General features: G+C 29.5%; 1 protein-coding gene across 1 annotated transcript in view; it reads left to right on the top strand.

Annotated features, from left to right (window-relative positions):
- Positions 1 to 25,505, top strand: part of scra (anillin, actin binding protein) — a 78,807-nt gene extending 53,302 nt beyond the window's left edge. The window contains exons 11-20 of the mRNA XM_075354520.1: positions 1,229 to 1,387; positions 4,093 to 4,242; positions 9,463 to 9,597; positions 11,087 to 11,207; positions 16,753 to 16,917; positions 18,693 to 18,934; positions 21,960 to 22,136; positions 23,258 to 23,452; positions 23,573 to 23,745; positions 25,349 to 25,505. Of these exons, the coding sequence (XP_075210635.1) occupies positions 1,229 to 1,387; positions 4,093 to 4,242; positions 9,463 to 9,597; positions 11,087 to 11,207; positions 16,753 to 16,917; positions 18,693 to 18,934; positions 21,960 to 22,136; positions 23,258 to 23,452; positions 23,573 to 23,745; positions 25,349 to 25,445 (1,614 nt within the window). The 3' untranslated portion in view covers positions 25,446 to 25,505. The remainder of the gene's footprint in view (positions 1 to 1,228; positions 1,388 to 4,092; positions 4,243 to 9,462; positions 9,598 to 11,086; positions 11,208 to 16,752; positions 16,918 to 18,692; positions 18,935 to 21,959; positions 22,137 to 23,257; positions 23,453 to 23,572; positions 23,746 to 25,348) is intronic.
- The last annotated feature ends 2,170 nt before the right edge of the window (positions 25,506 to 27,675 follow it).

The following is a 27,675-nucleotide window of genomic DNA, read 5'->3' as shown; positions in this document are numbered from 1 at the left end:
AGAGGGAAATATGTGAGACAGTAAAGCTTTCTTATTGTTAGGCAACTGCTCTGCTCATCCTCCTGCTGAATGCCTAATATCAAAAGACTGAATCTACTTTAATATAACTAAGTTTAGAATAAAAATATTTTTTATTCTAATATAGTACTGTATAATGTGTTGTTTTTTTTTTTTTTTTAATAATGAGTCATAAAAAAATACATAAAAGTTGGGTAAGTTTTTATGCAGTATTTTCTCTAGCTCTTTGATACAGTATTGCATATAAATTCCCCGCAGTTTTTAAGTTGGTTGCGATAGTTTTAAGGGGTTTCTGATTGTAATATGATGGTATTCTGTGCTGTACTACATATGAACAGGGTCAAAGTACATTTTGTAGTACAGTACATATGAAAATTCCTACCTTTTTTTATACCATGGTAGATGACATAACGCTGGTCAGTGAATGGCTTCTTACACCTGCGTTATAACTGGGGACCGCTGTATTGTTTTTTTGTTTACTTTTCAAAATAATGTAGGCTAGTTTTTGTGAAAAGTTTTTAAGTAGTCTTAGATGCGAGCTAATTATTTTTAAAAATTGTTTTAGCTTAATTTTTATTTCTTATCTGTATTACTGTTAGTTACTGTGATCATTTTTATGAAAGAATTTTTTTTTTTTTTTACTCTGCAATGTAATTTACTGAAACCATTTATAAAAAAAAATAGCCTAATTTTAAATGTATATTGTAAAAAATCATTAAAAATGAATGAAATGATAAATAATATAAAAAAGACACGAGTTCAGCAGCTATGGGGTTGATGGAGGCTGCAAAAAAATAAAATATGTACATATTTTCTAGAGTAAATGGCAGTAGCATAACATGAGAGTCGGGTAATTTTTACCAAATTGGTCAGTAAAAATCAGAAAAATGAATCTTAAAATTTGGTGGGAACCCTGATGTATATTTTTCTAATTAGATCGATTGATGAAAAATTGTAAACAAACATTAAACATTTTTACATTACTGTTGCAAAAAAGATATTTGTCTTTAAAATAAGCCCAAACTTATTAATAGAATACAATTTTTGTGGTTATAAGTTTTGAAAATGTTTGTGGTCATATGAACACGGGTAGTTGGTGAGGATTTCAAATGTCTTATCAATTAATTACCCTTCAAAAGGGTTTAATATTGATCGTACTCAGGAATATTCCAATTTAATGATATTTTGCCAATTATTATCTATTTTACAGAGGGATTTGTCAATGACATCATCATCAACAAATAGCGATATGTCTGAGGAGTTGATTGGAAACAATGATTTGGATGAATTTCTTGATGAGGCTCTTGATGACAGTGAAAGTGAGCCAACTCCTCCAAAACGTAGTCGTGCCAGTGATAATTATGACCAGGTTATTTACTTTAATAATGTATTTTTTTTATTATTATAAATTGTAATTGGCTTATATAAGAATCAGTTGTGATTAGATCATCTATGAAAAAATGCAAGTTATAATGTAGGAAGAGTAAGACGGGGATTTGTATTTTATTTCTCTGACACATTCATTTTTCTCAAATACATTTTGATAACAATTTAAGAAGTTTTTGTACTTTCTGTGCAATATAAAGTGAAACACTGGGTTTTAGTTCTAAATTACCCGCATCTTTTTTCTTCAATTAGTTTTGCTTAAGAAATTGAGGAGATTTTATTTTAAAGTAAATATGAAATATATTTAAAAAGTGAAAGGAGAGAATTGCCAATTTTTACCTAAAATTTATAAAAAGTAAATTAAAAAAATAACCATTTTTAAATAAGTGGAAGATGCTCTAGATGATCTTATCAGAACTAAGATGCAGAGTCTATCCCTTGGTGTTGTTGATGGTAATATTTAAATTATGTTATCTTAAAATGGTCAGAAATCTATTTAATTTACAAATTATATTTCTTTATTAATTAGTTTTTTGTCAAATTTTAGTGTATTTGTTAATTTCATATTCTTTGTGTGTGTGTAGGTTTCATAACTTGATTTATGAAGTTAATTCTGAAGTATACATTGCTTGTAATTGTTTTTTTTTTTTTGTATCTGTAGACAAATTACCATTTGTCTGTGCCACTTGTATACCTTATCAGTCCGACATAGTATTTAGAATAATATCATTACCATTTAAAATGTTAAATGGTAAAATGGTTAAATGAATGCATACTCCCTGTGTTGTGTTGAATACCAGTGTGTGTTTTGTTAATGTCGTGTGATTTGCATTTTTTTTTTGTGACTTTGAAACAACTCTGTTACCTACATTGATAAAAATCTTGATTGTGTGTAAACTTTTGCACTCTTGTTGATGAATTTCACCATCATCTTAAGCCATCTTCATCTTTGTGAGGAGAGGTTGTTACTTTGTGCCAATTGTTCCATTTGAATAGTTTCAGTAAAGTCTGTGTACGACTTTCTTAGTGGGCTGTATAGAGTTTTACATTGCAGAAGAGTAACATCCTTTGTGAAATCTCAAGTCTTTTGAATTTATTCTTTAAAAAAACTTGAGTTTAGTGTTTGTTGTTTGGTACTATGAATTATATCAACAACATTCCCTTGTATCCCAAAGGTAGCTATTATTTTAGTTCAGTATTATCTTCTTTAATTTCCTTTAGCTTGTTTGGTGAATAAGTGGAGCTACTGTTAGGCGTATTATTTCATCTCTACATTTACAAACTTGACTCATGTTTAGACTCAATCATGATTTTTACCCGATATTTCTCTTTTTATTGTGTTTGTCAATTAGTTGTTGTAGTTGTTACCTTGATCAGATTTTATAAAAACACAGTTTGTCTGTCCTTTACGAGTTCTTTTCAGAATTTGAGAAAATTTATTTGATAGTTTTGAAATCATGAAGCAATGTTTATTCAGCTTGACTGTTCAATCATTTAATTGAGTTTATCACTCAAGACTGTTTATCACTATTTTTCCTTACTGTAGATATCTATGCGCTCCTCTTTTAATATTAAGCACGTATTTCTCATAATGCTGATACTCATGTTATCATCAAATCAAACAGTCATCAGTGAATATTATTATTTCCTTATTATGGCTAATCATACAATGCACCTCACGTTGGTGGAAGCAACAATAACAGATTCCATGTTTTATGAACTGCTTCTGTACAAGCCCTAATCAAAATAGCAGATTGATATGAAAGAGATTGCTTGTAGCTTTGATTTTATGTTGTGTTCATATTTGTTATTATATTTCTCATATTGTGTTATTTTCATGTTTTTTTGTTGTTAGTTGTACTGTTTAATTTTTTGTCATATAAAGAATTTATAACATAAAGAAACTAAATTATTTAAACCTCCAAATTAAAAAATGTCAATTCAGCTTGAATTGGAGATTCAAGTGGTTTTGATGTTTTTAAGCTAAATTTACACTTTCTTATGAAATTACAAACAAATTAGGTTATCAAGTCTGAAAGAGTCAAGTTAACAATTTAAAAGGGGATGGCATTTAAGACTGTTGTAATGCCTGTTCAGCCTGAATTGGCTGCATAGATCCAATCTAAAACCATTGTAAAGGTTTAGATTTTTTAAAGCTGAATTTACAGTTTTTATTTTTATTTTTGAAACAGACAACATTTGTTTCATAGTTTTGTCAGCTAATATTTATTACTTCTTTTTTCTTCATGTATTTATTTACTTCTTTTTTTTTGTTTCTACTTTTTCTGCAGTGTTTGCTGATGATTTTTTAATGATCATGGTAACCATCTAGGTGTATGTTTTAAGTAAAATTTCTGTAAACATTTTTTGACTGTAATCTTTTTTTACAATTTATTTCAGTAATCATTTAGCATAGTTCTTTATTTGCATATATTATTTAAAATGATAATATTCATCATCCTTACTCTGAACTTAATTAGTTCTTCCCATTATGTTCTTTTAACCATTCCTTTGTTTAGTCCATATGGAATCCATTATTTTTTAGTTCATGTTTCAAAATATCTTTCCTTTACTCTTCTCTAAATTAACATATCCATTTTATTCATCTCTTTTCCTTTCCTAATCAAGTCTCCTAATCAGTTCTTGAAATTACTTGAAATAATAATCTTTTCCTTGTATATTTTACAGAATTTGAATTCTTCTCATTCTCAAAGCTTTGAATATTCTCGTGGTAATTCAAATACTAAAAGTTGTAACTCGCTTCCAGCATATATAGTAGATGGTGAATCACAGCTACCTTTGACTCATACTGTGAGCTTCTATCGTAAACAGACCATGGTATGATTACAGTTTTTATGCTTGATTTTTCTCCTACCCCTTACTGAGAAGAATTATATTAATTCAGTACATTAATTAATTATATCAATGCAGTATTTTTTCACAGGAAGGGATACACTAATTTGTTGTGATTGGTAATAATCGCCAACTTTGATAGTTGGTTTCTGCAGAAAAACCAATTTCTATTAAAATACTAAGAGGTATTAACCCTAGAAATGATAAACAATGATATTTTGACAGTATAATCTGATCCTTAACTGATAGCGTCAAACTGGTCAATGTACATAGAATTCAATAGAACAATTTAGATAGCGATCCAATCCTATTGATATGTATAACCAATCGATAGAGAATGTTTGTACCTATAATTCTGTTATTATTTTACTTGGTTACATTGCCTACTCTATCCGTAATGGTTTCATAACCATGTAGTGTTTTGTTTACATATTCATCTATTGTTGTGCCATGAAACAGTTTTATTTTTTAACGTTTTCTTTTTTAAGTTCAGTTTTCATTTATATGATTTGTAGTGATCTGTGTTCTAGTAAAATTGAATAATTATTAAATAAATACAAGTGTATTATCGGATTTTGATGACATTTCGACAGTGATATTATAGTTTCTGACCATGGTGTAACTTCTATCCACGAAAGTGAGGATGATGTTTCTTCTGAAGATGAAAATAATAATAATCGATCTAATTCCGTGGGTAAGAGTTTATCCTCTTGAGCCTAGTATAGATATTACTAAAGAATTCAAAGCAAGAAAACCCAGCATTCAAAATTGTCCTGCTATGAATAGCAGTCCAATTGAATATTTTTACTTATTTTGTACAAATGTTCTTTGAAATTTGTTGGTAAATGAGATGAATAAATATGCAGCAAAACAAATAAAAAATAAAAGTGATTCGGGGTTGATGAAAAAATATTCTAGGTTGAAAAAATGGGTTGATGTTAGTGTTTCAGAAATTAAAAAATTTATTTCAGTTATGATAAATATGGGGCTTACTTGCAGAAAAAAATGTTATTAGTTAATGGGACACTGATGCCTTACAGTTTATTCAATTTTATTCCAAGACAATGTCAAAGAATAGATTTCAAAGTCTTACTCCAATGCTACACATTAGCCCAAAAGAAAGGAAAAACCAGGGCCATGCAGGGCATGATCCTTTGTACAAAGTGAGATTTTTTTGTTGATTATCTGAATAAAAACTTTTGTGCTCATTTTATTCCATATCAAAATTTATCCCTTGATGAAAGCATGATAGGCATGAAGAATTGATGTGTCTTCATTCAATACATTCCAAATAAGAGACATGCTAGATATGGAATAAAGAAGTTTGAAATATGTGATAGCAAGACAAGTTATGTACTGCAGGTCTCTTTGTATAGCGGTAAAGACTTTTTACAACAACAAGAAGGATCTTTTGAGCAAAAATTTGTTATGGATTTGATGACAAAAGCCAATCTATTGGACAAAAATTACCATTGGTTTATGGATAACGTCTATACTAAGTTACCTGTAACAGAGAAGTTGTACAGCTGCTAAACCTTTGTTATTGGAACTGTAAATAGGAACACCAAAGATTTGTCAAAAAAGTGGTAAATGACAAACTTGGTATAGAAAAAAGCACTTATTTTAGAAAGGGACCAGTATTGCTTGTAGGCTACGAAAAAACACAGAAACCTGTTTATACCAGGATGTAATGCTGAGGACAAGAAGATCTGCAGTCGGAGTGGACGAGGCAGTCAAGCCTGAAGTTATTGATAGATATAAACTATCAGTGGGTGGTGTTGATGATCGTGATAAGTCTATTTATCATGTTTTGCAGCAGACCTACCAAAAGATATTGTGGAAAAAAATTTTTACCAATTTTTTGGAGTTGAATCTACTGAATACTTACCCGCTATATGAAAGAAGCACTGACAAGCCATTGAATTGCAAGGATTTTATAGTTAGTATAGTTGGTGCATTAGTAGATGACTGTACAATCCAGCTATTCCAGTTGGATGGAGACAATTAACACTACATAATGTCCAACATATGCTTGCCCACCTTCCTGGTCGTCAAGAGCGATTATGTGCAGTGTGTGCCCATACAAAAAAACAAGGACACAGCTCATGTTGGTGTCTAGGATGTAATTGTGGGGTTCATGCTGCATGCTATCATCAACTTGAACACTTCTGGTGACCAAGAAAACGAGGGAGAAAAAGGAAAACCTGAGGAAAGTGACTCAAATTAAATTGTTTTGACATTTCCTCATTATGATATATTAACAAAAACAGTCATAAAAAATTTATTACTTAGAATTTATTATAAGTTGTATATATTTTCAGATTCTATATAAAATTGCAATACTTTTGTATATCTTGGATTTTCTGTGTAGTTGTTATTATGACATGTAGGATTAGTGAAAATCTAAAAAAAAAAATTGAGAATTTTTTTTTACTTTCTTAGTGTAGTATTCTCAGAATAAAGGTAAAAATTTTCACAAATATATAAGCATGTTATTTAGAATTTCCTGTTTAAATTGGTATACAATAAGTTATAGTTAGTTTTATACATCATATTACTGTAATTTTTTTAAAAAAGGTCTGTAGAGAGCTTGAAAAATTATTATCGCTTAGAGAAATATATATATCACTTGTAGGATTAAAACTATCTCATTCACTGATATTAAATTAAATTTCCTTAAATAGTATATTTCTCTAAATAAATATTCTGTTTATAATTTTAATATTTTACCTATATTTTTAATTTAAGTCTCCATATAAGTGTTTTTTGATAAAGCAGAGATCTTTACAAAAGTATTTAATAATGAGGGGAAAAGTAAAGCAGCAAGTGGAAAAATTAATTTTTTTAAACCAATACGATAATGTTAATTGACAACTACAGCATTTTACTTGTATGGGAAATTTTTTGTACTGATAGGTATTAAGTTATGTATCTTTTATGCAATTTTGTTTATGGATTCACCAATGGTTTATAAAAAGTTCTTGATTTTCTGTAAAATGAATGATGTAGTCTTTTTTTATATGCTCTTGCTAAAGACAAAAATATTTTACTAGCAATTAAATTAAACCTATACTTGTTTGGTTACACTACTTTTTTTTATTGGTTCTGAACTTGTATATCTTAATATGTATTTATACTTACAAACTTTTATTACACTCTTCATTTAATAATCATACTAATTTTAAATTATTAGTATAACTTATTTCATAGACATTTTATTTTAAAACAGAAACAAGATAATTTTTTTTAATATCCTTAAAAATTTTTTATTGAAGGTGCATAATAACAAGTAATTATTATTTCACAACATTCTTAGTATTATTTTATCATGGAAGGTATTGTTGAAATTTATTTGTTCTCATTGTTTTTACTTACAGCTCACAAAGCTATTGTATAAAACAACTACTGCTTTCTATGAATGAATCTGGAGAGATTGTAGTTCTCAAAAAACATATACCATCCATTACTAAATAACTAAAATGCTAATTCACAATACTGTTAATAATTTTGGATTGCCGGTTCAGTGAAATAATAATTTAAAAAAAATCTAAACAAAGATGTACATGTTAGCCTTAACAGGAAGATTTTATTTTTTTGTTTAATATTACAGTGTTAAAAATGTGACCGCTTTAATTTATGATTTTATTTTGAAGATGAATATACAAAGGAACTAACAGGAATTATTTGTCGCCGCCAATGATGTTTACATGTAAAGGACTAAGTAAAAAATCAGAATATAGGTTGTTGCATATTCATTAAAAATTGATTCTAAATACCTCATCCCTTGAGAAAAACAATAGAATCAGTGTTAATTATTGTAAGTGCTAATTGTGCACAAATTCCAAAAGTTTTTGGAAAGGAGTTTTTATAATCTCATTTAGAAACATTTAGCCTTTTTAATGTTGCAGGTTAAATGCTATTTAATTTGATTTCCATACCCTCAGTTTATCGGTTGTACAGTCATCACCAACTTTATCATTGCAGCTTCTTTCGATAGATTGATTCGAAGATAGTATGCCTTACATAAATGGATTGATTGATGGGTGTATTAATAATTTTTGGTTTCCTCAACATACTTGATTCTTGACTACCAGATCTATTATCATTATCAAATTTTATTTTCATCTAAATTAAAAGTTGTGTTATATTTAGCTCCTCTACGTCATGGTAATTTCCAGGTTTTTGAACAATTCTGAAGATGAGACGTCATTTTAACAAAGCTAGGAACAAAAAATTCAATTATTATATGTTATATTTAGAGCTCAGAATTTATTATTAAGATGTACATTTTAACTATGTATACATTGATAAAATTTTCATTTTTACATTTTAATTCCCAAAGTTGAGAAGTTATCTTTGCAGGCTTTTCAATTTTTTGATAAACGCTAGATTTTTCCTGCTAAATTCCAATTTAATTATGTTATATAGAGTATTCTCTGGTTATGAAATTTAATACAGGAAGAAAAGTTGTAATTTTTATCTATGGTAAGGAGAAACTTGGTATGATACTCTATATGCTTAATAAAATCATTCATGCCTATGTTTGTATTTTTTTTTTGGTTGCTTTTTGTTGGTTTCAGGAAGTAATGTTCTTAATTGCCTTAAGTAATGTTTCCTTTAAAATTCTTTGCTCCTTTTTTCTAAAGACTTTCAGCGGAAAATTTCATTTGCTACTTCTTTGCTCACTTTTTTCATAAACTAAAAATATTTTTAATTATCGCCTTTGTCAGACCATATAGTTCTTTACTTTCACCACGTTCCTTAATATTTTGTTATTAAAATATATATATATATATATATGTGTGTGTGTGTGTATTAGTTGTGAACATATAAAGTATTTACTAGGTAATGGGCAAAAGCAGATTTTGAATCAGGTATACTAATTATAAAAAATATGATTTACAATTACATCACTATAAAAATGCTTCTAGAACTCACTTTCAGTCTCAATATTGCTGAAGTACTCATAAAAATAATGTGTTTGTTTCTAATATCTCAAAATGCTTCCTGAGTTTCATAATACAATGAAAACGAGAAGCACCAAGCACTACCCACTCATCTGTATCTCTGTTCCTTTAGTGATGATCTAATACAAATTAAGGATTTTGTGATATTTAATTCTTGTTATATAGATATTTTACCTTGTAATTGATAATTTATTTTTTAAACTAGAATGCATATGCAAATATTTTATTGTTGTTCCAGAGCCACAAGCCTGTGTCACCAAAACATCATGTTGTACATCATGGATTTATAGAAGAAAGTGAAGAATCTTCAGATGAAGATATTTGTCAGCAACAGGAGGCAGTGGAAAGAAGAATAGCTGAACTTCAACAGGAGGTTTGCTGTTTCTAATTAATTTTTGGTTGTTACCTTTAATGTTGAAATGTATTTTTTCGTCTTGAAAATTTGTTATTAATTGTTATTATTGTATACTAATTAGTAGATTCTTGTAAACTTGAATTAAAAGATGCTTAGAGGTTTTCTCAAAGGAAAAAGATTAAAATTAGTTTAGTTATTAGTAGAAGTGGTAGATGTTTTACTGTATATACTGACTCATTAGCATTTAACAAATTGAGAAATTTTAAGTAAGAATTAATACGCAGAACATTAAATGCAATTAAGACCTTGAGAATAGAGAGAGAGAGCGAGTGAGAGTGAGTGTCTGTAGATGAGATTTGATTCCCTCTCATGAAGTTAGTGGGGGATTAAGTAATTTTGTTATAAACTAAAATATTCTGTTTGTTTGAATTTAGTATTATTATTCTTAATATTCCAATATATAAATCAAGTTAATACATTTATCTATTTCTTTCTGTAATTGCTATACTAAAAATGCATAACAAATTAAATCAGTAGAACTTGTCAGATGTTATGATTTGTACATTCAATAAAATGATTTTTCAAGAACAACCTAATTTTTTTATCTATTATTCCAATATTAAATTATGTGTCTTACCCTTGGACCTGTTTACATTATGTAGGATTTAAAAGAAAGCTTTGTTTTTTTTTAGTATCTACAATAATTGCAACCATTAATTGCATGTTTATAAGTTTGGAAATCTAATAATAACACTGTTGCATAATTACATAATTTCTTTTCCATAAAAAACACCAACATTATATGTACTTATGTACCTGTTGTAATCATGGTGTAGGTTGAGCACATGTCTACCAGTGATATTTATTCGACACTGATTGATTAAGTTAAATATCAATAAACATGAAAGATGAAAAGCAAAACTATCTTTATTATGTATTCATTGTACAATTTCACTGAGCCACATGTTAAAGCACCTGCTGCTGCTGCTAATTAATTACCATTGTTAATCAACTTGAAGACGTTAAACAACTTACAAAGACACGTAATCTACCTCTGCCTTTTCAGTACTCATTTTTCTTTATAGAAACAAAAAATTAAATTTGGTCTTAAACTTAATATTAGGAAAAAGTACTTAAACAATTACTTTGTTTAATTTATTTATTCTTTAATTCACTCATGTAATGATTGACTGTTCACAAAAGAAAAACAGAAACTGCTACTTAAATTTGAAACAAAGCATTAAGGAACATCAAAAAATGCTTTATAGCTTTTTGTCATTAGGTTAACATGTGCAAGAATTTATGTCAATTAGAGGTGTGAAATTTTAACATTGTTCTTACAGGCCTGGACGGGTCTTACCTGTCCAGCCAAGAGATCTCTTACGAGCAGTAAATTGATAGAAATGGTAACACTAAAAATGAGTTTTACGATATTAGTTAATATTATTGAAAATAAATTTAAATCTTATGGTAACGTTTGACAAAAACATCTTTTGATTTATTACAGGTATCTTGTCAGCAGGTAGTAATATCACAGGCTAGTCAGGCATTGAATTTATGTTGTTCGACAATTGAATTTTCTGGTTCTACTGAAGAAGTCGAGGGAGAACGTCTGCTGTTAGTTGCAAGTATGATTATTTTTTTTATTAATTTATCAATACTCTTTCAGTCAATAAGATTAATACACAGATCTCTGCATAATAAAAGAAATTGATAAAAATGTGATTAATTTGGTTAAAGCCATTAATATGTATTTTTCTTGTCTAATTTTTTCCCCCTAAAATAAGAATTAATATGTTTGTATTATTTAAGAAACAAACAATATTTTCGTAAATGTTTTATAATAATACCAGAAAATTCTAGAAAAATTGATTTAATAAATAAAAACAGATTTTTAGAAAAAATCTTTATTAAAAATGCTATGAGATTACATTTATTTGGATAATTTATTTTATTTGATATATTTTCATTATGTAACTAATTTTACTTATAATGAGCTTGAAGAGAATAAGAAACCGACTCCTTGTTTATCAGACTGTCTTCAGTTTCCAGTAAAGTAATTTTTTCACTTAACAGCTCATCATTCTGACTAATAACCAACCGCAAAATAATAAAAATAAAAGGTGATTTAACAAAAAAATAAATTTAAAGACACATCTAATTATCAATTACTATATTTGTTCACAGATTACAACTTAAATGACCCAATTGAACATTAACAAACAATAATATAGTTTTGGTCCTTAATATGTGAAATCCAATATTTGACTTGTATTTTTTAGTATTTATTCTATGCAACACATTTACTTTAACCTTAGAGGAATTAATTTTTAGGCTTTGATCTAAAACTTAATAATATTGTGATGAACACTTAAACCTGAAAAATAATTCATGTACTTCTATTTAATTTATTTATTATTTAATTCACACGTAATGATTGACTGTTCACAAAGTAAAAACAGAAAAAGCTACTTATATCTGAAACTAAAATTAACTTGCACTAACTTTACCGCAAACTATTGTATGACTATTAACAATATAGAAAATAAATATATTCATTATTTTTTAATACGAGGGTGAATCAAATATAAACCAGAATTTTTGTTTTATAATTTACCGAAGGATAATAAAAATATATGCACAATATTATCTTTCTACATAATTTCCTCTTTTGAAAACACATTTTTCCCAGCGGAAAGGTAACTTTTTGATCCCACTATCATAAAATGAAGGTGAGCATGATGTCAACTAATTGTTCACGAACACTTCAACAGCAGCATCGTCTTCAAATTTCTGTCCTTCAAGTGCTACTTTTAGTGGTCCAAACAAATGATAATCACTGGACGATAAGTCTGGACTGTATGGAGGATGCTCCAATGTAGTCCAGAATAAGGATGCAATTTTTTCTTGAGTTTGAACCATTGCATGGGGCCAAGCATTGTCATGAAGCAGAATGACGTCTTGGATTGAAAATTGACGTCTTTTTTGACGATATACGCTTCATCTAAAAGTTGGCTGTAGTACGCAGAATTCACTGTATGATGTTCATGAAGAAAATCAACATGCAAAACTCCTTTGAAATCAAGAAATACTGTGCCAGAACCTTTACAGCTGACAATCGAATTTTGGTTTTAATGGGTGCAGTTTCTTCCCTTTTTTACCACTCCATACTTGCCTGTTTTGATTCTGGGGTGTAATGGTGCACCCAAGTTTCACTGCAGGTCATGATTTGATGCAAAAAAAATTCTCGTTCAGCTTGGTAACCGCTCAGCAATCGCTGGAACACCTCCAGCCAGTAGAGCTTCTGACCTTCGGTGAGAAGATGAGTGAGCCATTGTGCTGCCACTTTTTTAAATCCAAAATCGCCAGTAATGATCGGTTGACACTTCCGTAGCTTATTCCAATTTCATAAGCAGTTTCTACAGTTGTTAATTGACAGTCATCCTCGATAAGGCAACGAACCATGAGAACATTTTCAGCAGTGACCTTCATTTTCAACTAGATCTCGTTCTTCCGAAAACTGCCAATCATACACTTAGTCTTTTTAAGTGTGTTGTCCCCGAACTGTGCCTGAAATCTTCTCAAAATTTTGGATGGTTTCACACCCTCCGCTGTGAAAAATTTAATAATAATAATAATACGTTGCCCAACACACAGTAATACCTCCTGCTCTGACATTGTGTTACTGACTAGAAAAAAGTAGTGAGCTGGCTTTCTAGAATGGGATCCCCTCCACACATCCCTACATTCAACACTGAGAAGCAACATCCCTCTCCATTAGCTGTGAGTCAGCGACAACAAAAACTCCGGTTTATATTTGATTCACCCTTGTAAAATAAGTTGTTTTCAACGTCTGTTCTGGTACATGAATGTAGCTTTTTCATTATTTGTACAGTTTGAATTGTAATATTGATTCACCTATGGGAATGTTTTTATTTAAAGCAGACTAATAAAAGGCTTCTTTGAAATTCTAATTATTATTTTTGCATATATTTTTCTTAAATTTTTAATATTACTATTTTTTATCTGTTTATTAGTGTTAGCCTGAGTTTTCTAAATTTTACTTATACTTGGCTACTTGTTTTTCACCATAGAATTGTTTCTTATTATTACTTCCTGTTTCTATCAAAATAGTGTTCTTTTTTTACCATTACAAAAGATAGTTTTCTTCTCTAATTTTATTGAATAATTAAAGAACTATTTTTATTTTTAAACAGTTAATGATGCTATTAATGATAGAAAATAAGTAACCAAACATTCCAGATATTAATTTAAATAAAACCAGGTTGGGGTAAATTAAAACTCTTCATAAAAAAAAATCAGTGCTGTACTCCAGAGTAAAGCTGGTAGAATTAACACAGTAGTTACACTGTGTAATGTAAAGCAATAAACCTAACAAGTTTTACTGTATTACAAATACTTAAAAAAATAAAATATCTACTGTAATACAACTACAGAATGAAATAATGTTATTACTAAGAAATAACAACATCATAAAAATGCTGTAAGAAATTCAGTTTATTTATAACATCATCAACTTCCTTCACTTTTGCTGATCTATTATCAGATGTTGGTAATTAAATTTCAATTATAACTTTACTGATGCCAACTTGAAGTTTTACAATTGTAGAATAGTATTAGGCTTTCAAATTTTGTTAATCTGGAATTACTTTCTTTCAGGTCTGTAACTACTAATCATATTTCCCACTGAACCATTTAGCCCACCGTGCCAGTTTTCCTTGTAAGGTTTTTAACCCCTCGGGATGCTCATATGTTACAGATATTTTAACTTTTCTTCTCTTAACCGTTTTTTATAATTTCTACATTGCTTCGTTATTTGTTGCAGGGCTAGGCCAGAAAATAATTACTATATGTCTAGATCCAGATCAACTGCATCTAACCATAATTGATTCAGTTTTGTGCATTACTTATTTAATAATGTGTACGCAATAACTGATATTGTAAGTGGATAAGCAATAGCTGACCCCCTGTAATTCAGTATATTTTTGTTGGAACAATTCAATTTGTTTATTATGAGCAATATCTTGTTACTATTGATGCTGCTATAAATGATACTCTATTATTTGTACCAGATTATTAGAAATTGAAAAAAAATATTATATAGTTACATCCACCTCCAATAAAATTAACAGAAAACAAAATATAAAATTTTGTGCCATTAGAAAACTTTAAAGTTTTAGCCTTAAATTTACTTAACATCCATCCCCATTATACACGCATTTTGGATCATAATTTTTGCTTTTAAATAATAATTTATAAGAGCAACTCTTACCAGATTTTAAGATAATTATGCATACTCTTAGCACATGTTTTATTTGTAGTCGAGCAGAACTACAAAAAAAAAAATATATATATATATATATATACATGAAAATAAGAAATTACCAGCAAATAATGTTTAAATTAATCAAGTAGTTATTCTACTTATGTATGGTAGTTCTTATTTTTATCTAGAAAGATGCACTATTATCATTTCTTTTGGTAGTAAGTAAATATAATGATGTTGACTGCTGAGAATTTACACTCGCTAGCAGTTTTAGTTTTGTAAAAGAAGTGATCAAGTCTTCATTTGTTGCAGATTTATTTTTATTTTTATATTTTTTAGTATTTTCTAATCACTTCTTGTATAACAAAGGATGAATGTGGAATATTTTATAAGTGGATTAATTTGTTTAATGTAGATGTGGTGAATTATACCTACTAAATGCATATTGTCATCATTAAAAAAGTAATAAGTGTTTTGTGTCACTGTGATGTAATCTGAATCTGGACTCAGCAATAAAATTACTGTTGAGACCATGCTGATTTCAGCATTGATCATCACTGATCAGCGTGTAAATTACACACTAATTATAATGTGTTGATTTCTGCACATATTTCTCTCCTTCCAATCTTCAAAAGCAAGTGATAGATATCCATGTAGAATTGCTTGTCAGTATCAATGTAAATATCAGCATGATTATGAAATGATTTTTCTCTATTAATGCTTATTAAACTCACTTATAATCTTTTATATGATTCAGGTACTTTTCACATTTTATTAACATATAAGGTGTGACTATTAAATAATGAAAGTAATGCTGCTACAGAAGAACTGTGCATATGCCAAATTCATACAACTGACAGTTGTGTAGCGTGAAGCTTTCTCTTTCGATTATTGCCATTCCAGTTTCTGTAGACATATTAGTCTGGCCGTGGCCTTCATTTGGATAACATTTGTTTTTTTTTTTTTGTTTTGCTGAAAAATTGAGAAGGGTTTTATTAGAGCAAAGAATTGTTGTGAAATTTCATATGAAACTTGGTAAAACCGCTACCGAAACTTATCTTTTATTAAAAAAAAGTATATGACAATGAATGTTTGTCACTTGTGCGGGTTTTAGAGTGGTTTAAGCATTTCCAAGATGACCGAGAAGATGTTGAAGATGATCAAAATTCAAAATGTTTTTTTTTGGTTTTTTTTATGGGATTGTGTACTTTCACTGGGTTCCTGAAGGTCAAACCATTAATTAACATTACTACCTTGAGGCCTTGCTCAACTCCGTGAAAAAATTAAAAAAAAAAAACTATAAACTAACTAACTGTAAGAACAAGTCATGGGCTCTTCATCAGGACAGCACTGGCTTACACTGCATTGTCTGTCAAGAAGTTTCTAGCTAATTATATCATCCCAGTGTTAGACCATCCACCTTATTCGCCTGACCTGGCACCATGTAACTTTTATCTGTACCTCAAAGTCAAATCTACCTTAAAAGGAACAAGATTTGAGACATTTAAAGTTGTGAAAGAAAAAGCGGCATGCGTCATGAAAGAGCTCACAGAAGAAGACTTCCAGCAGTGTTTCGAACAATGGAAAATTCGCATGGAGCATTGTAGGATAGAGGAGGGGTGTATATTGAAGGGTTTAACTAAATATGTATAAATTTAAAATAAAATATTTTGCAGTATTAGTCTCGTTATTTAACAGCCATACCTTGTATACCTCTAATGTACATTTTTAATTCACTAAAACTTGAAAAGTAGTGCATTCAGTGGCTTATGAAAAAATTCAGTAAATACTTTTTTTTAAATTAAATATCACTACCTTTATTGATAAATTATTAATATTTTGTGTTTAATTAAGAAGTGATAATTAAGTAATTGTCTGTATTTTAGCACAAAGGAGACAAGCTGTATTACATGAAATGCAGCGTTTAAAAGTAGAAGGATCCCTGAGACCGCTTGGACCTGATAATTCAAAATTGACTGAACGAGGAGATTTAAGTTTGTCTCATATTACGTTGCCATTGAAATTGGATAATATCCGAGCAGCTGGCCGAGGTAGTATTTATTTTTCATTTTGAGACTTAACTATCTCAATGCATAGGTCCAATTAATTAAAACTAATTATGTTAGAGAGAAAGTATGAAATAAAAGTTATTTTTCATGGATTTTTGCAATAATTATGCATTGATTTGTCAATAAGATAATTATTTTTTTATGATGTACTGTAAAACTTATGTTTGTACACTTTTTGTACATAAAGTAAAACCATGTACTTTTATCAAGAACCAAACATTTACTTATTACATCTTTGTAAAAATTATTTATAATCATTTATGTTCATTGCTATTAATTTATTAAGAGGTTATTCCAAAATTTATTTGTGGATGGCTGTTTGAAAATAGATTGGTTGCCATATCGGTAAAGAACATGTACAGTAAATGTCATTAATTTTGCAGTATTGTTGCACGCGTCTATTATCCTTTCTTTTGAATGTTGAGGTCAGTGAATCGTGGAAATAGTCATTTTATTGCTTCTGCCAACAGTGAGGTGAGTAGCACAACTAGTTTTTTGCATATGGAAGGAAAAGGTTTTGTCAAGATCTGATGATATCATTGAATTATGCTAACATTGTTCATGATAGCACTGTGGAAGATTGGTGCTGTTATTTAGAAAGGGCGTGTAGTCAACACCTCTCCCTTTGACTCAATGCTATGTAAGATAACAGAAATTTATGTACCAGTACAATAAGTTTTGACAATGGATTGGTTCCAAAATGCATCGACATAAAATAAAAACATGAAGCTAAGATAAGTAAGCAAGCAGTATTCAATGTGGAAATCATAGTGTTCTTAGCAGAAAATATAATAATTATTATTATCCTAATAACAATTTTAAAGTTGTATACAATATTTTTTCATGATTTTTAAATTTTCTCATGAATTTTTCAAATTTTGATAAATATTTTAGGATTGTTACGACTGTTTTCGTAAGTTCTGTGCTAGGTACATACCAAATTGTGTCGACTAAATCAATGAATGGTTTTTTATCTTGAAATTTGTTAATATAATACAAATAAAAGGGAGAAGTATCTGAACAGAATGTGTTATTAAATGAATAATATAAACCTTCATGAATTGGTTAATTTAGAGCTCAAGTAACAGTAAAAACAGTGAAGCACACTAACAATTTACCTTAAAGAAAATTCAAGTAACCATTATTAAGCCAAAAATTGATGCTTAGATGTTTTGACTAGCAAGAGAATTTTACTGACAGAGTTTGTGATCTGGAACAATAACAACATAAGAAATTTATTGTGAAATATTGAAGTAACAAACAAATACCATAATAAGATGCTAATTAAGGGGCTTGTTCTTATGAATGGTAATTGATAGCCTGCTTTCTGCAGGTCACATAAAGCCTTTTGTTGAGCCTTAGTAAGACATTTTTTAGTTTCTATATAAGTACAGGTTACGTCCTGAATAACTATCAAGAATGCTGAGGGTCTGTAAAAAACTGGTGTGAAACTGGATGGAATGCTTAAATGTCTGTCGGGAATTTTTTAAATTAGTGGCATTCTGAAATCAGTTTCTGAATACTTTTTATTTATATGTAAATCAAAGAAATTTAAGGAAGATTAAATAATATTTAAAAATAACATAAATTAAAAAAAAATTATTTAATTTGTGCAAAACAATTTTATCAATTATAACAAATGTTTGGTTAAAAAAACTTGACTTTCAGATGAAAAGTTACCCAAATTTATTTTCTAATTAAATTAATTGTATAAATGACAGTTATCTATGTAGTGTTTTTTCTTTTTGTTTTTGTAGAGGAAAAGTGTTTTCACATATTATGTCTTGTTAAATGTGGACCTGAAGTACTCTCAACCCCAATGAAAGTAGCAATGCCACGTAATTTGCATAATAATAATAAACTTACATTTCCTACAACTTTAACGTTACATGGTTTGTACAGTGATTTCAAAGTAACTATTGAGGTGTATGGCATATCTTCACGTAGTAAAGAGGTGCTGCCACATGATATAAAATATCATATTTCAACTAGTAAAAAGGTAAGTTGTTATTTTATGTGTTCGTATGTGTGTATGTATGCATGTATACAATTAATGAGAGGACCGGTTAAATAAAGGATTATTAAATGTATTTTAAATGGCTAGTAATATTACCCGTATGTAAAAGCCTTTCATCAGATGAGACCAGTTTCATGAGCACTTTATAAATGATGATTCTTTAGTTCAGGACATTCGATTATCTTGTGTGAAGTTGGCCTATACTTAGAAAATCAGCACACAATGATTCTCTTTAAACTTTGACATTCCTTATGCTTCAATACTTCACCTCTACTATGCTTCAATAATATTATTCATCAAAGTACCTGATTCTAGTTTTACAATAATTTCTATTTTCTCACGTAAACTAAGAAAAAATTGTTTGTGTTTCAACATTTTGTTTTTGTTGCTATTGCAAATAACAAAATTAACAAACACATTTAAATTAAGATAAATACACAAACATATGTTAAATTATAATTGATTAACACACTACTAGATGGCTTAAATTTTTGTTAGTAAATAGAATAGCTATGTTAGCATTTCCAAAATTCCCTCTGAGTAATTTAAAATTCCTCACTAATATTATTGTTATTTTGTTTTCACATAAAATTAATTGTTGGTGACTAACTAATTTAACAAGCGCCTAAATATTCCAAATTTAGAATGGTTTTGTGTTTGAATGGAGATCACTTAATTGGATGAAGGATAATCAAGGAATTACTTTGTTTATATAGTTTTCTAATGTAATTTGAAAAATAAATTTACCATAAAAAATATTATGTGAACAATTAGTTGTTCATAATATATGTTTGTCTCATCAGCAATAAGCTGAACAATATTTCCTTCCAACAAATATAAAAAAGAAAAAAATAGTCATAATTTTAAGAGGATTATCAGTGTCATTATTTTACCTTGTGTTCCAAGATTTGCATAATCAAAAATTGGAAAGATGAAATATTTTTCCTACCCCATCATTACATTTGAACATGTCAGTTATTTACATTTTTGATAATCAAATGATTCTTCATTATCACAATGAAAACATTTGTTTTCATTGTCATGATCCACCAGTTATGAAGTTCTGCTTGTAAATGCGTTATAAAAAAATATTACTTTTCAATTCACATACACAAAATTGTTTTTAGAAAAGATTGTAATCTTAACAAAAAATTAAAACTAAAATAATTGAGAAAATCACACAAGAAAGGAAATCATATAATTGTAAGTTAAAAATAATTTGTTGTGAATAGATCTCATAAGTGGTTGGAGCCATTTCATCACATCACTGAAATATCTTTCTCACTTAGAAAATAACTTTACTTCTTTGGAATGTAGCTAAGGATTTTACCTAAGAGACTAACACAGATTAGAAAATAAAATAAGTCAAACGAATTAAGATTTGTTCCTTCTGTAGTGCAAAAAAGTATATTTATATATATGCAGTAGGGCCTTAACCAAGCTAATTGGGGGTGTTGCTAGCTTAGATAATGGAATCTGCAGTTAACAGAGACCTTAAGTTTCATTCTTGAATTTGGGCTTATTAATATCAAATTGGTAGCACAAAAAGCCACAAATTAAATGATTATAACATATTATTATTTTATTGTATTTATTATAATAAAATCAATAGTCACTAATCCACTCTTACATCGACTTACATAAACATAGTTTGATTTTTAACAAAAACGTTTGTCACCTTCTTTTGTCTTAACTGATTAATACGGTCCATACCAGTACAATCATGCCAGTTTCATACTACTAAGTCAAGGAAAGGATCATCGTTTTGTGGTTATAAGTATTGGAGCTCTTTTGTGAGAAATACAGTCTCTTCGTTGTGGCTAATTTTTTTCATTTTCATCAATCGGCTCGTCTTCGTCACTGGAGATTTCATTAATCTCTTCTGTCACAACTTTCACAATCTCATCATCATCATAAATTTTAAATGTTGGTTCCCTTGAATCTGATTCTAACCAGTCTTCCACTTCATTTTCCTTTACATTTTCACATCCCAGTATATTTTTTAATAAAACACAGAACTCCTCATTCGATGGCAGTATAAAAAATTTTCTGACTGATAACCTATAGAATTTCTGGAAAATTTTTGTAAATCATTTATTGATCGTTATTTGATCGATTGAATACCATGATTCTGCCAACAAAAGTTCCACAGGTTCTTTGTTGCCTGTACCACAAGGAAACAGCATCATCTATCATCTCGAATCTTGGACATGCTCCTTCAGTGTAGATCATTTATTTAAATATTTTTCAGGCACCTTTGAACAGTATTCTTCAATTTCTTTTTTGTTGTTTCTTTCAATTGTCGATGGTTGTTTCTGTGACACCAAACTCATAAGGAATTTTCTTAATTGATTCTCCGGCATTTAATCTTTTAATTGCTCTAATTTTTTGTTCATTGATACTACGACCTGTTTACATTTTGTATTAGTTAGTAATATCTTTGATAGAACTAGCCATTATAACAATAACCACAATAGAATACATACAAGTAAACAACACAACACACTACAGTTACTGCACTGTATTACAATACAGCAGATACAGACTCACAAAATATAGACTATGCATATAGTAGGTAACAGAAACTAAAGAGATTTATTGTTCTGCTTCACTGCTACACACTGTAAATACGCAATGAATAATCTTCATTAATAGGATATAATAAAATTTGAACATGGAGTAAACAACATCTCGGTTAATTTTTACTAGTTTCACTGTAGTTCAGACTTTTTGTATCTGAAGCTAATTACGGATTTAATGAATGATTTATAACATAGTGAAAAGATTAAGAGAGGCCCTACTGTATGTATATATATATATATATATATAATAGGGATTGCTGCTAAATGTGCATTGGTGGGGAAATAAGTGTACGCAGGAATGCCACTTAAGGAATAATAGTTATTTTGAAAAGATTTTTAATGAAATAAAAGTACTTTTTCGCTGTGAATTAAAAAAAAAATTATTTTAATTTGTTATTTCAAAGATTTATTTATTTTTTTTGCAGGATACATGTAGATTAAAACTGACCCCTAAAAAAAGTAAGCATGATGATAAGTTAGTTCGTCCTAATCTTCAATCACCTGGTGGACCTGGAGCTGTAAGAACTCCAAAATTTTCTCTTATGGGATATGTTGTATTTTCACTTAGAGAAATACATCGTAATCATTTCACGTTGAACAAGGTAAAATTTGTTAATATTTGCTTTCAAAAGTTGTTCTTTTTTGAATATAAAATCGGGAAACTGGAAGGATTGAAATAGAAAAGTAATTCAAGATAAAATTTTAGAAGATTGATTGTTTGAGAGCTTTATTAAACCATATAAATTGTTTTACATAATATTTTTATATAATGATGATATACAGAACTTATGTAGAAAATTAGAATTATTACTGATAAATCTTTCACTTCCCGTGGCAGCCATCTTCTCTATTGTCGACGTCTAGCAAGCAAATGGTTTACTAACTGCCTAGTATATGTGGGAAAAACTATTTGAAGTACTCTTTCGTACAGTACTTGTTTTATTCTTATGAATGAATAGTTTTTTATTAATGAATTTTCATAACTCCAGAGAACATTATGAAACGCCCTGTGTTATAATGTATAAGTATATTACATGATTTCTTGAATTACTTTTTAATAATAACCATGCATTGTAATATGCTTGTGAGAATTGAAAGAATTTAATATAAAAAATCAAATTTAAGGGTTATAAAAAGGAAATTTAAAAAAGTGGGCTGGACATTTTTGAATGGATTTATTGATTACTTAACTAAAATTTAAACTTTTTTTATTTTCCTTTAGGATTATTTTGTTCCAGTTAAAGTCTTTTGTGGCATTTATTATCATTATCAGAACATAAATTTTTGTTAAATAGTGAATTACCTGAAATGCATTGAGATGTGATATCCAATTTTTGATCAGAGTTGACATCTTCAATGAAAAATTTGGATTATTATTTTCAGTATTGTTCGATTCACATAATATAAATCCAATATCACTTTTTTCAAAGATTTATCCACAGTTTTATGGAAAGAAAGGAATTAGTTTATACTATCAAAAAACATTGATAAAAGCATAATAATACTGTGATTTCAATAATTTTGTTTAATTGAAACTGAAAAGATAACAAAGAGGAGATGCCTTCAGAACTTATAGTAACAGAAATAAACAAGTATTGTTTTTTTTTCACATTTCATTTGGCTGTCAGCAGATACTGATTACCATATATATTTTACTTCTACTTTACTACAGTTTATTAAATGTTAACTAGTATTCTATTATCACTAGGTTGCTCATTTTCAGGTTCCATATACCAGTATATTAGAAGGATCCATTGAAGTTCAACTTAGTTGCCAGATGAAACTTGATATTGAATATAGAGGATTTCTAACAATGTTTGATGATATTTCTGGTCTTGGTGCTTGGCACAGGCGTTGGTGTCTTTTGAAAGGAGATAAATTGTCTTACTGGAAATATCCAGATGATGAGAAAAAGAAGGTCTGTTCATAAACTGTATTTTTTTTAATAACAATAATAATATCTGGTTTTAAAATAAAATTTACTCTTATTACTTTTGTTCACTTAAATTTTTATTGATTTTTTTCTAAATAACAACAGGTCCCAATGGACACAATTGATTTGGCAATGTGTGTTACTGAAGAAGTTGGTGTTGTATCGCGAGATATCTGTGCAAGACCAAATACTATTCTACTAGAAACATCACGCCCAGCTCAACATGATGATGAGCCCTCTCTTATACTTATTCGTCGTGGAAACCAAACAATTATGAGGTAATATACACATATTTTATGTTATGTACAAGTATATATTATTTTAAAACAAACAAAACTTTTTTTTTTATTATTAAAAAATTCTTAGTTTTCTTTTAGAATAGCAGCAAAGTTTACTTTGCTGCATCTGTTTGTCTGAAAACATAATTGTATTAAATAAGATATTCCCAAATTTTATGTAGGTTTATTTTTTGTAATGATACAATGCTGGTCAAAGGTCAAGAACTTACTATTGGCTACTTTAGACTAGAAACTGAGTGTAATTCAGTCTTTTAATTTGTTGATTTAAAAAAAAGTATAATAAATTTATGAGTGGTGAGGCAGTTCTTACCATAAAGATCTAAGGTCTATAAATTTTATATGAATTAGTTATCACCTACAGTTTTTAAGATAGTATAAATTATAGAAGGTAAAAAGAAACTCTCTTAATGTTATAATGAGGTCCATAAAAAAGTTCTTTGATCTTAGTTGGAACTTGAGAGTAGATTTTTCTGTGTTTTCTTCAAATTTCTGAGTCCAGTTTCACTACACTGTCAATATTATTTCCATAAGCATCCCGGACAAGTGGATCATGATAGTACTGGATCCTCACACTTCCAAAAGGTAACTTTGTAAATATATTATAGTTGGTAGGGACTACTAAAAAACTGATTTCAGATAGTCTGGTTAAAAAAAATAAATAAACTTTATTCTGACACAATAATTGATACTAGTTTTTGCAGACCTATGTTGCAGAACTTCTTTGCCAGGGTATCCAGCCAATTTTAAACACTATCCATCAATTCCTCTTTCAAAGTGCTGAATCACTAGCCAAACCTTCTTGTGGGTGAAATGAGAAGAATATCTCCCATTTTGACAGCTTAAATTTTTTATGACCTTTGAAGTAGCCCAAGGAGTAGGATGCTTACAAAGATGAGCACCTTTGTGACAGACTTTCTAAAGCTTTTTTTTTATTTTTAAGCTTTTTTCTAATATTATCTACGATTCAAGTTTATGTATAATTTCAAATTCCCATGCAATACCAAAACATTGAAGCTAACATTAAGCCATTTATCAGTGTCTGTTGAATTGTTTTGTTAATACTGAGCGAGTTTATATCCATTGTTTGGGTTATCCCTTGTTATGTAAATTCACACAAACAGTCCATACTCATCCCTGTTTGCAAACAAATAAGAGATAATCCTTTCTTTTTTTTTTTAGTACAAAAGAAATGCCAAGGCTGTGGCCATTACAACCTTAAGTTTTGTGTTCAAAACGTAACGGTGTTCTTCAGTTAGCTATTTTGGTAACCATGTAGCGTAGAACTTATGGAAACAGTCTGTAATGACCATAAAAATCTTCATCAAAATTTTTAGAAGTTCATTTAAAAGTTCAGAAAACATAAAACATTTATCACATACAATTTGTTCAATTTTTTGAACAGCTTGTTTTAAACGGAAAATTAGTTGTTAATTTTGGAATAACTTCCCCAAAATGAAATTTCAAATGTTTTTTTCACAAAACAGAAGTGAAAAAATTCGCTTTTGTTTTAATTTTATAAAAGTGAAATTAAAACTTAAAATTGTAAACGATAAAAAATCAGTTATGTTTTAATGTTTTACAGGCATCTTTTATCTGCTGATACAAAAGAAGATAGAACAGAATGGTGTGAACTTCTTAACAAAGCGTTAGCTCTTTTAAGAGCATGGGGAAAGAAATAGAACTGACACATATTTCCTTGTGCCCATGTATCAGATAACCAATTAACTTGTTATATTTTTATGAGGATTTATTTTATTATATGATTGTATGTATACTGTATGTTGTAATTAACTTATATAATTTTAATTAATAAACGAATGTTTATTGCTTTAATTTATGTAAATACTTTTAATTTTGTATTATATGTTCAATACTTTATTAATTATTTTTATATATTGATTTTAATTTTTAATAGCTTTATACTGATTTATTTGAAAGCAAAACATATTCATTGTTATAACAATGCAGTTAGTTCTGCTACATTACAGGAAAATAGAGATGCTTATTTTTTAAAATAAATACAGAACCTTTCAAATTTGTGCATGTTTAGAGTGTAATCACTTCTTATTGGTTCAAAAATAATTCATAACCTTTTCTGTTGGTTATTTTTTCTATCAATTTGCTGTTTTCACCCGTTGTTCTCTGTAAATGAATGAACAAAATGGTAGTTGAACTTTGTTTTATTTACTGAAGGAAGTGTTTTATGTTTAAAATTATGTATGATATTTTATATAGAATGTCCTTGACAAGAGCGTTATTTATAAGTGATTGATTTAGGATAAATCTTAAATTTATTTATGCTTTCATTATTTTATGAAAAAAGTAAAAAAAATTGAGCTTCAAAATGGTCAGGTACGAGGACAAATTGAACAAAAGTACTGGGCTATATTTTAGGTGGACTTGTGAACATCACAAAGCTTCGTATAACTTTGCTTCTTTATATGAACTACAAAAACCCAAAACGTTACGTATATCTATTACTTTTTTGAACCAAATTTTTGATGACGCATGACAGATAAAGAAACATGTAATTGTGTTATGAAAGATCATGGTTGTACTGCAGAAATAATAGCATGAGCTATTGAGGTGCCTTTATTTTCATAATTTTTTTAAAATTTTATTTAAACTCCCCCAAGACGACCAGCCCACGCTAAAAAGCTTAACACAGTCGCCTCAGGGTTTCATGGCAGCGCAGTCTGCCCTCCCTAGCTCGTCCGAACTCAGACATCCCATCGGGGTTTCTCGTGCCTCGTCGAAAACATACTAATCACCTCTTCCGGTGATCAGAATTTTTCTCCGCAGGAGAGCACCCTTCCAGTCCCTATTGTACCTGATCAAGACGTACATTTCGTTTGTCCTTCACAGTTACGCATCCCCCCATGCACACCTCGAGGGTCCCCCATGCCATCATCGGGGAGCTCCGACCCACCCACTCTTGCGCGTGAGTAGGCCCGAACACCCTAGGCATAGAGGCTGCCTCCCTGCCCCTACACGCATCAGATGGACTAGTATCTGTCCTTGATCACCCACGCATTCCCATGACCCCTCATTACTTGTTGCGCCATGCCTCCTTCACAGTCAGCAGTAGAGCACCGCACACAATATACCCCCACTCCATGTCCATCGGTATATCCGGCAGCATAATCCGACAACAACATGAGCAACATTGTATTATAATACAATCATAAATTCCTAACCTAGCGAAGTACATTAACAGCTACAAAAACAAAAACACATTTCGACGCCTCTTTTGACATCGAGGGCCGTGTACACGTCAAGGGGGTTCCTCCTGCCTCTTCGCTGTTAGTACGAGATGAGCCATTCTCTCTACCTCCCTCCATCCATTTTCACTCTGGAGCATGTGTCTGACAACATTATCTGGTGTTAAGGCCACCGGAATCTGACGTCTCTCGTTCTCCCACCTGACACAGTCAAACCAGGTGTGTTTGGCTGTGTCAGCTGTCGCACAGTACCTGCAACCCGCCGTTCTCCTCCTCTTGAAGCGATGCAGATAGCAAGTTCCCATTGCCCGAAAGTAGTTGAGTGAGGCAGTATCCAACAGTAATTATTTTTATAATTACTCAAATTTTCTGGCTTGCTCCGTTTATTTGTTAAAATTATTTCAGATAACATGAAACATAATGATTCTGCAATAAATTCCACAACACTCTCAAACATTTTATCACTTGCTGGATAAATTTTGTTATCGTAAACTTGCGATCAGATATCTTTTCGAATAATCTCACCAGCAGCTTTTAATATTTTTTTTTTCTGCTTCCGCATCATCTGATTTTTGGTTATACCAGATATTAGATAAAATTTCATGCCAGAAATTTTTAAACCAAATAATTGTGTTGGAACCAAATTTACTGGAAAATAGTGTCACCATAATGATTCATTAATCTAGTC

This window comes from Lycorma delicatula, chromosome 1, assembly GCF_047948215.1.
Source record: "Lycorma delicatula isolate Av1 chromosome 1, ASM4794821v1, whole genome shotgun sequence".
Classification (NCBI taxonomy): domain Eukaryota; kingdom Metazoa; phylum Arthropoda; class Insecta; order Hemiptera; family Fulgoridae; genus Lycorma; species Lycorma delicatula.
The sequence above is the reverse complement of the archived record's forward strand: the minus strand, read 5'-3'. Positions and strand labels throughout refer to the sequence as shown.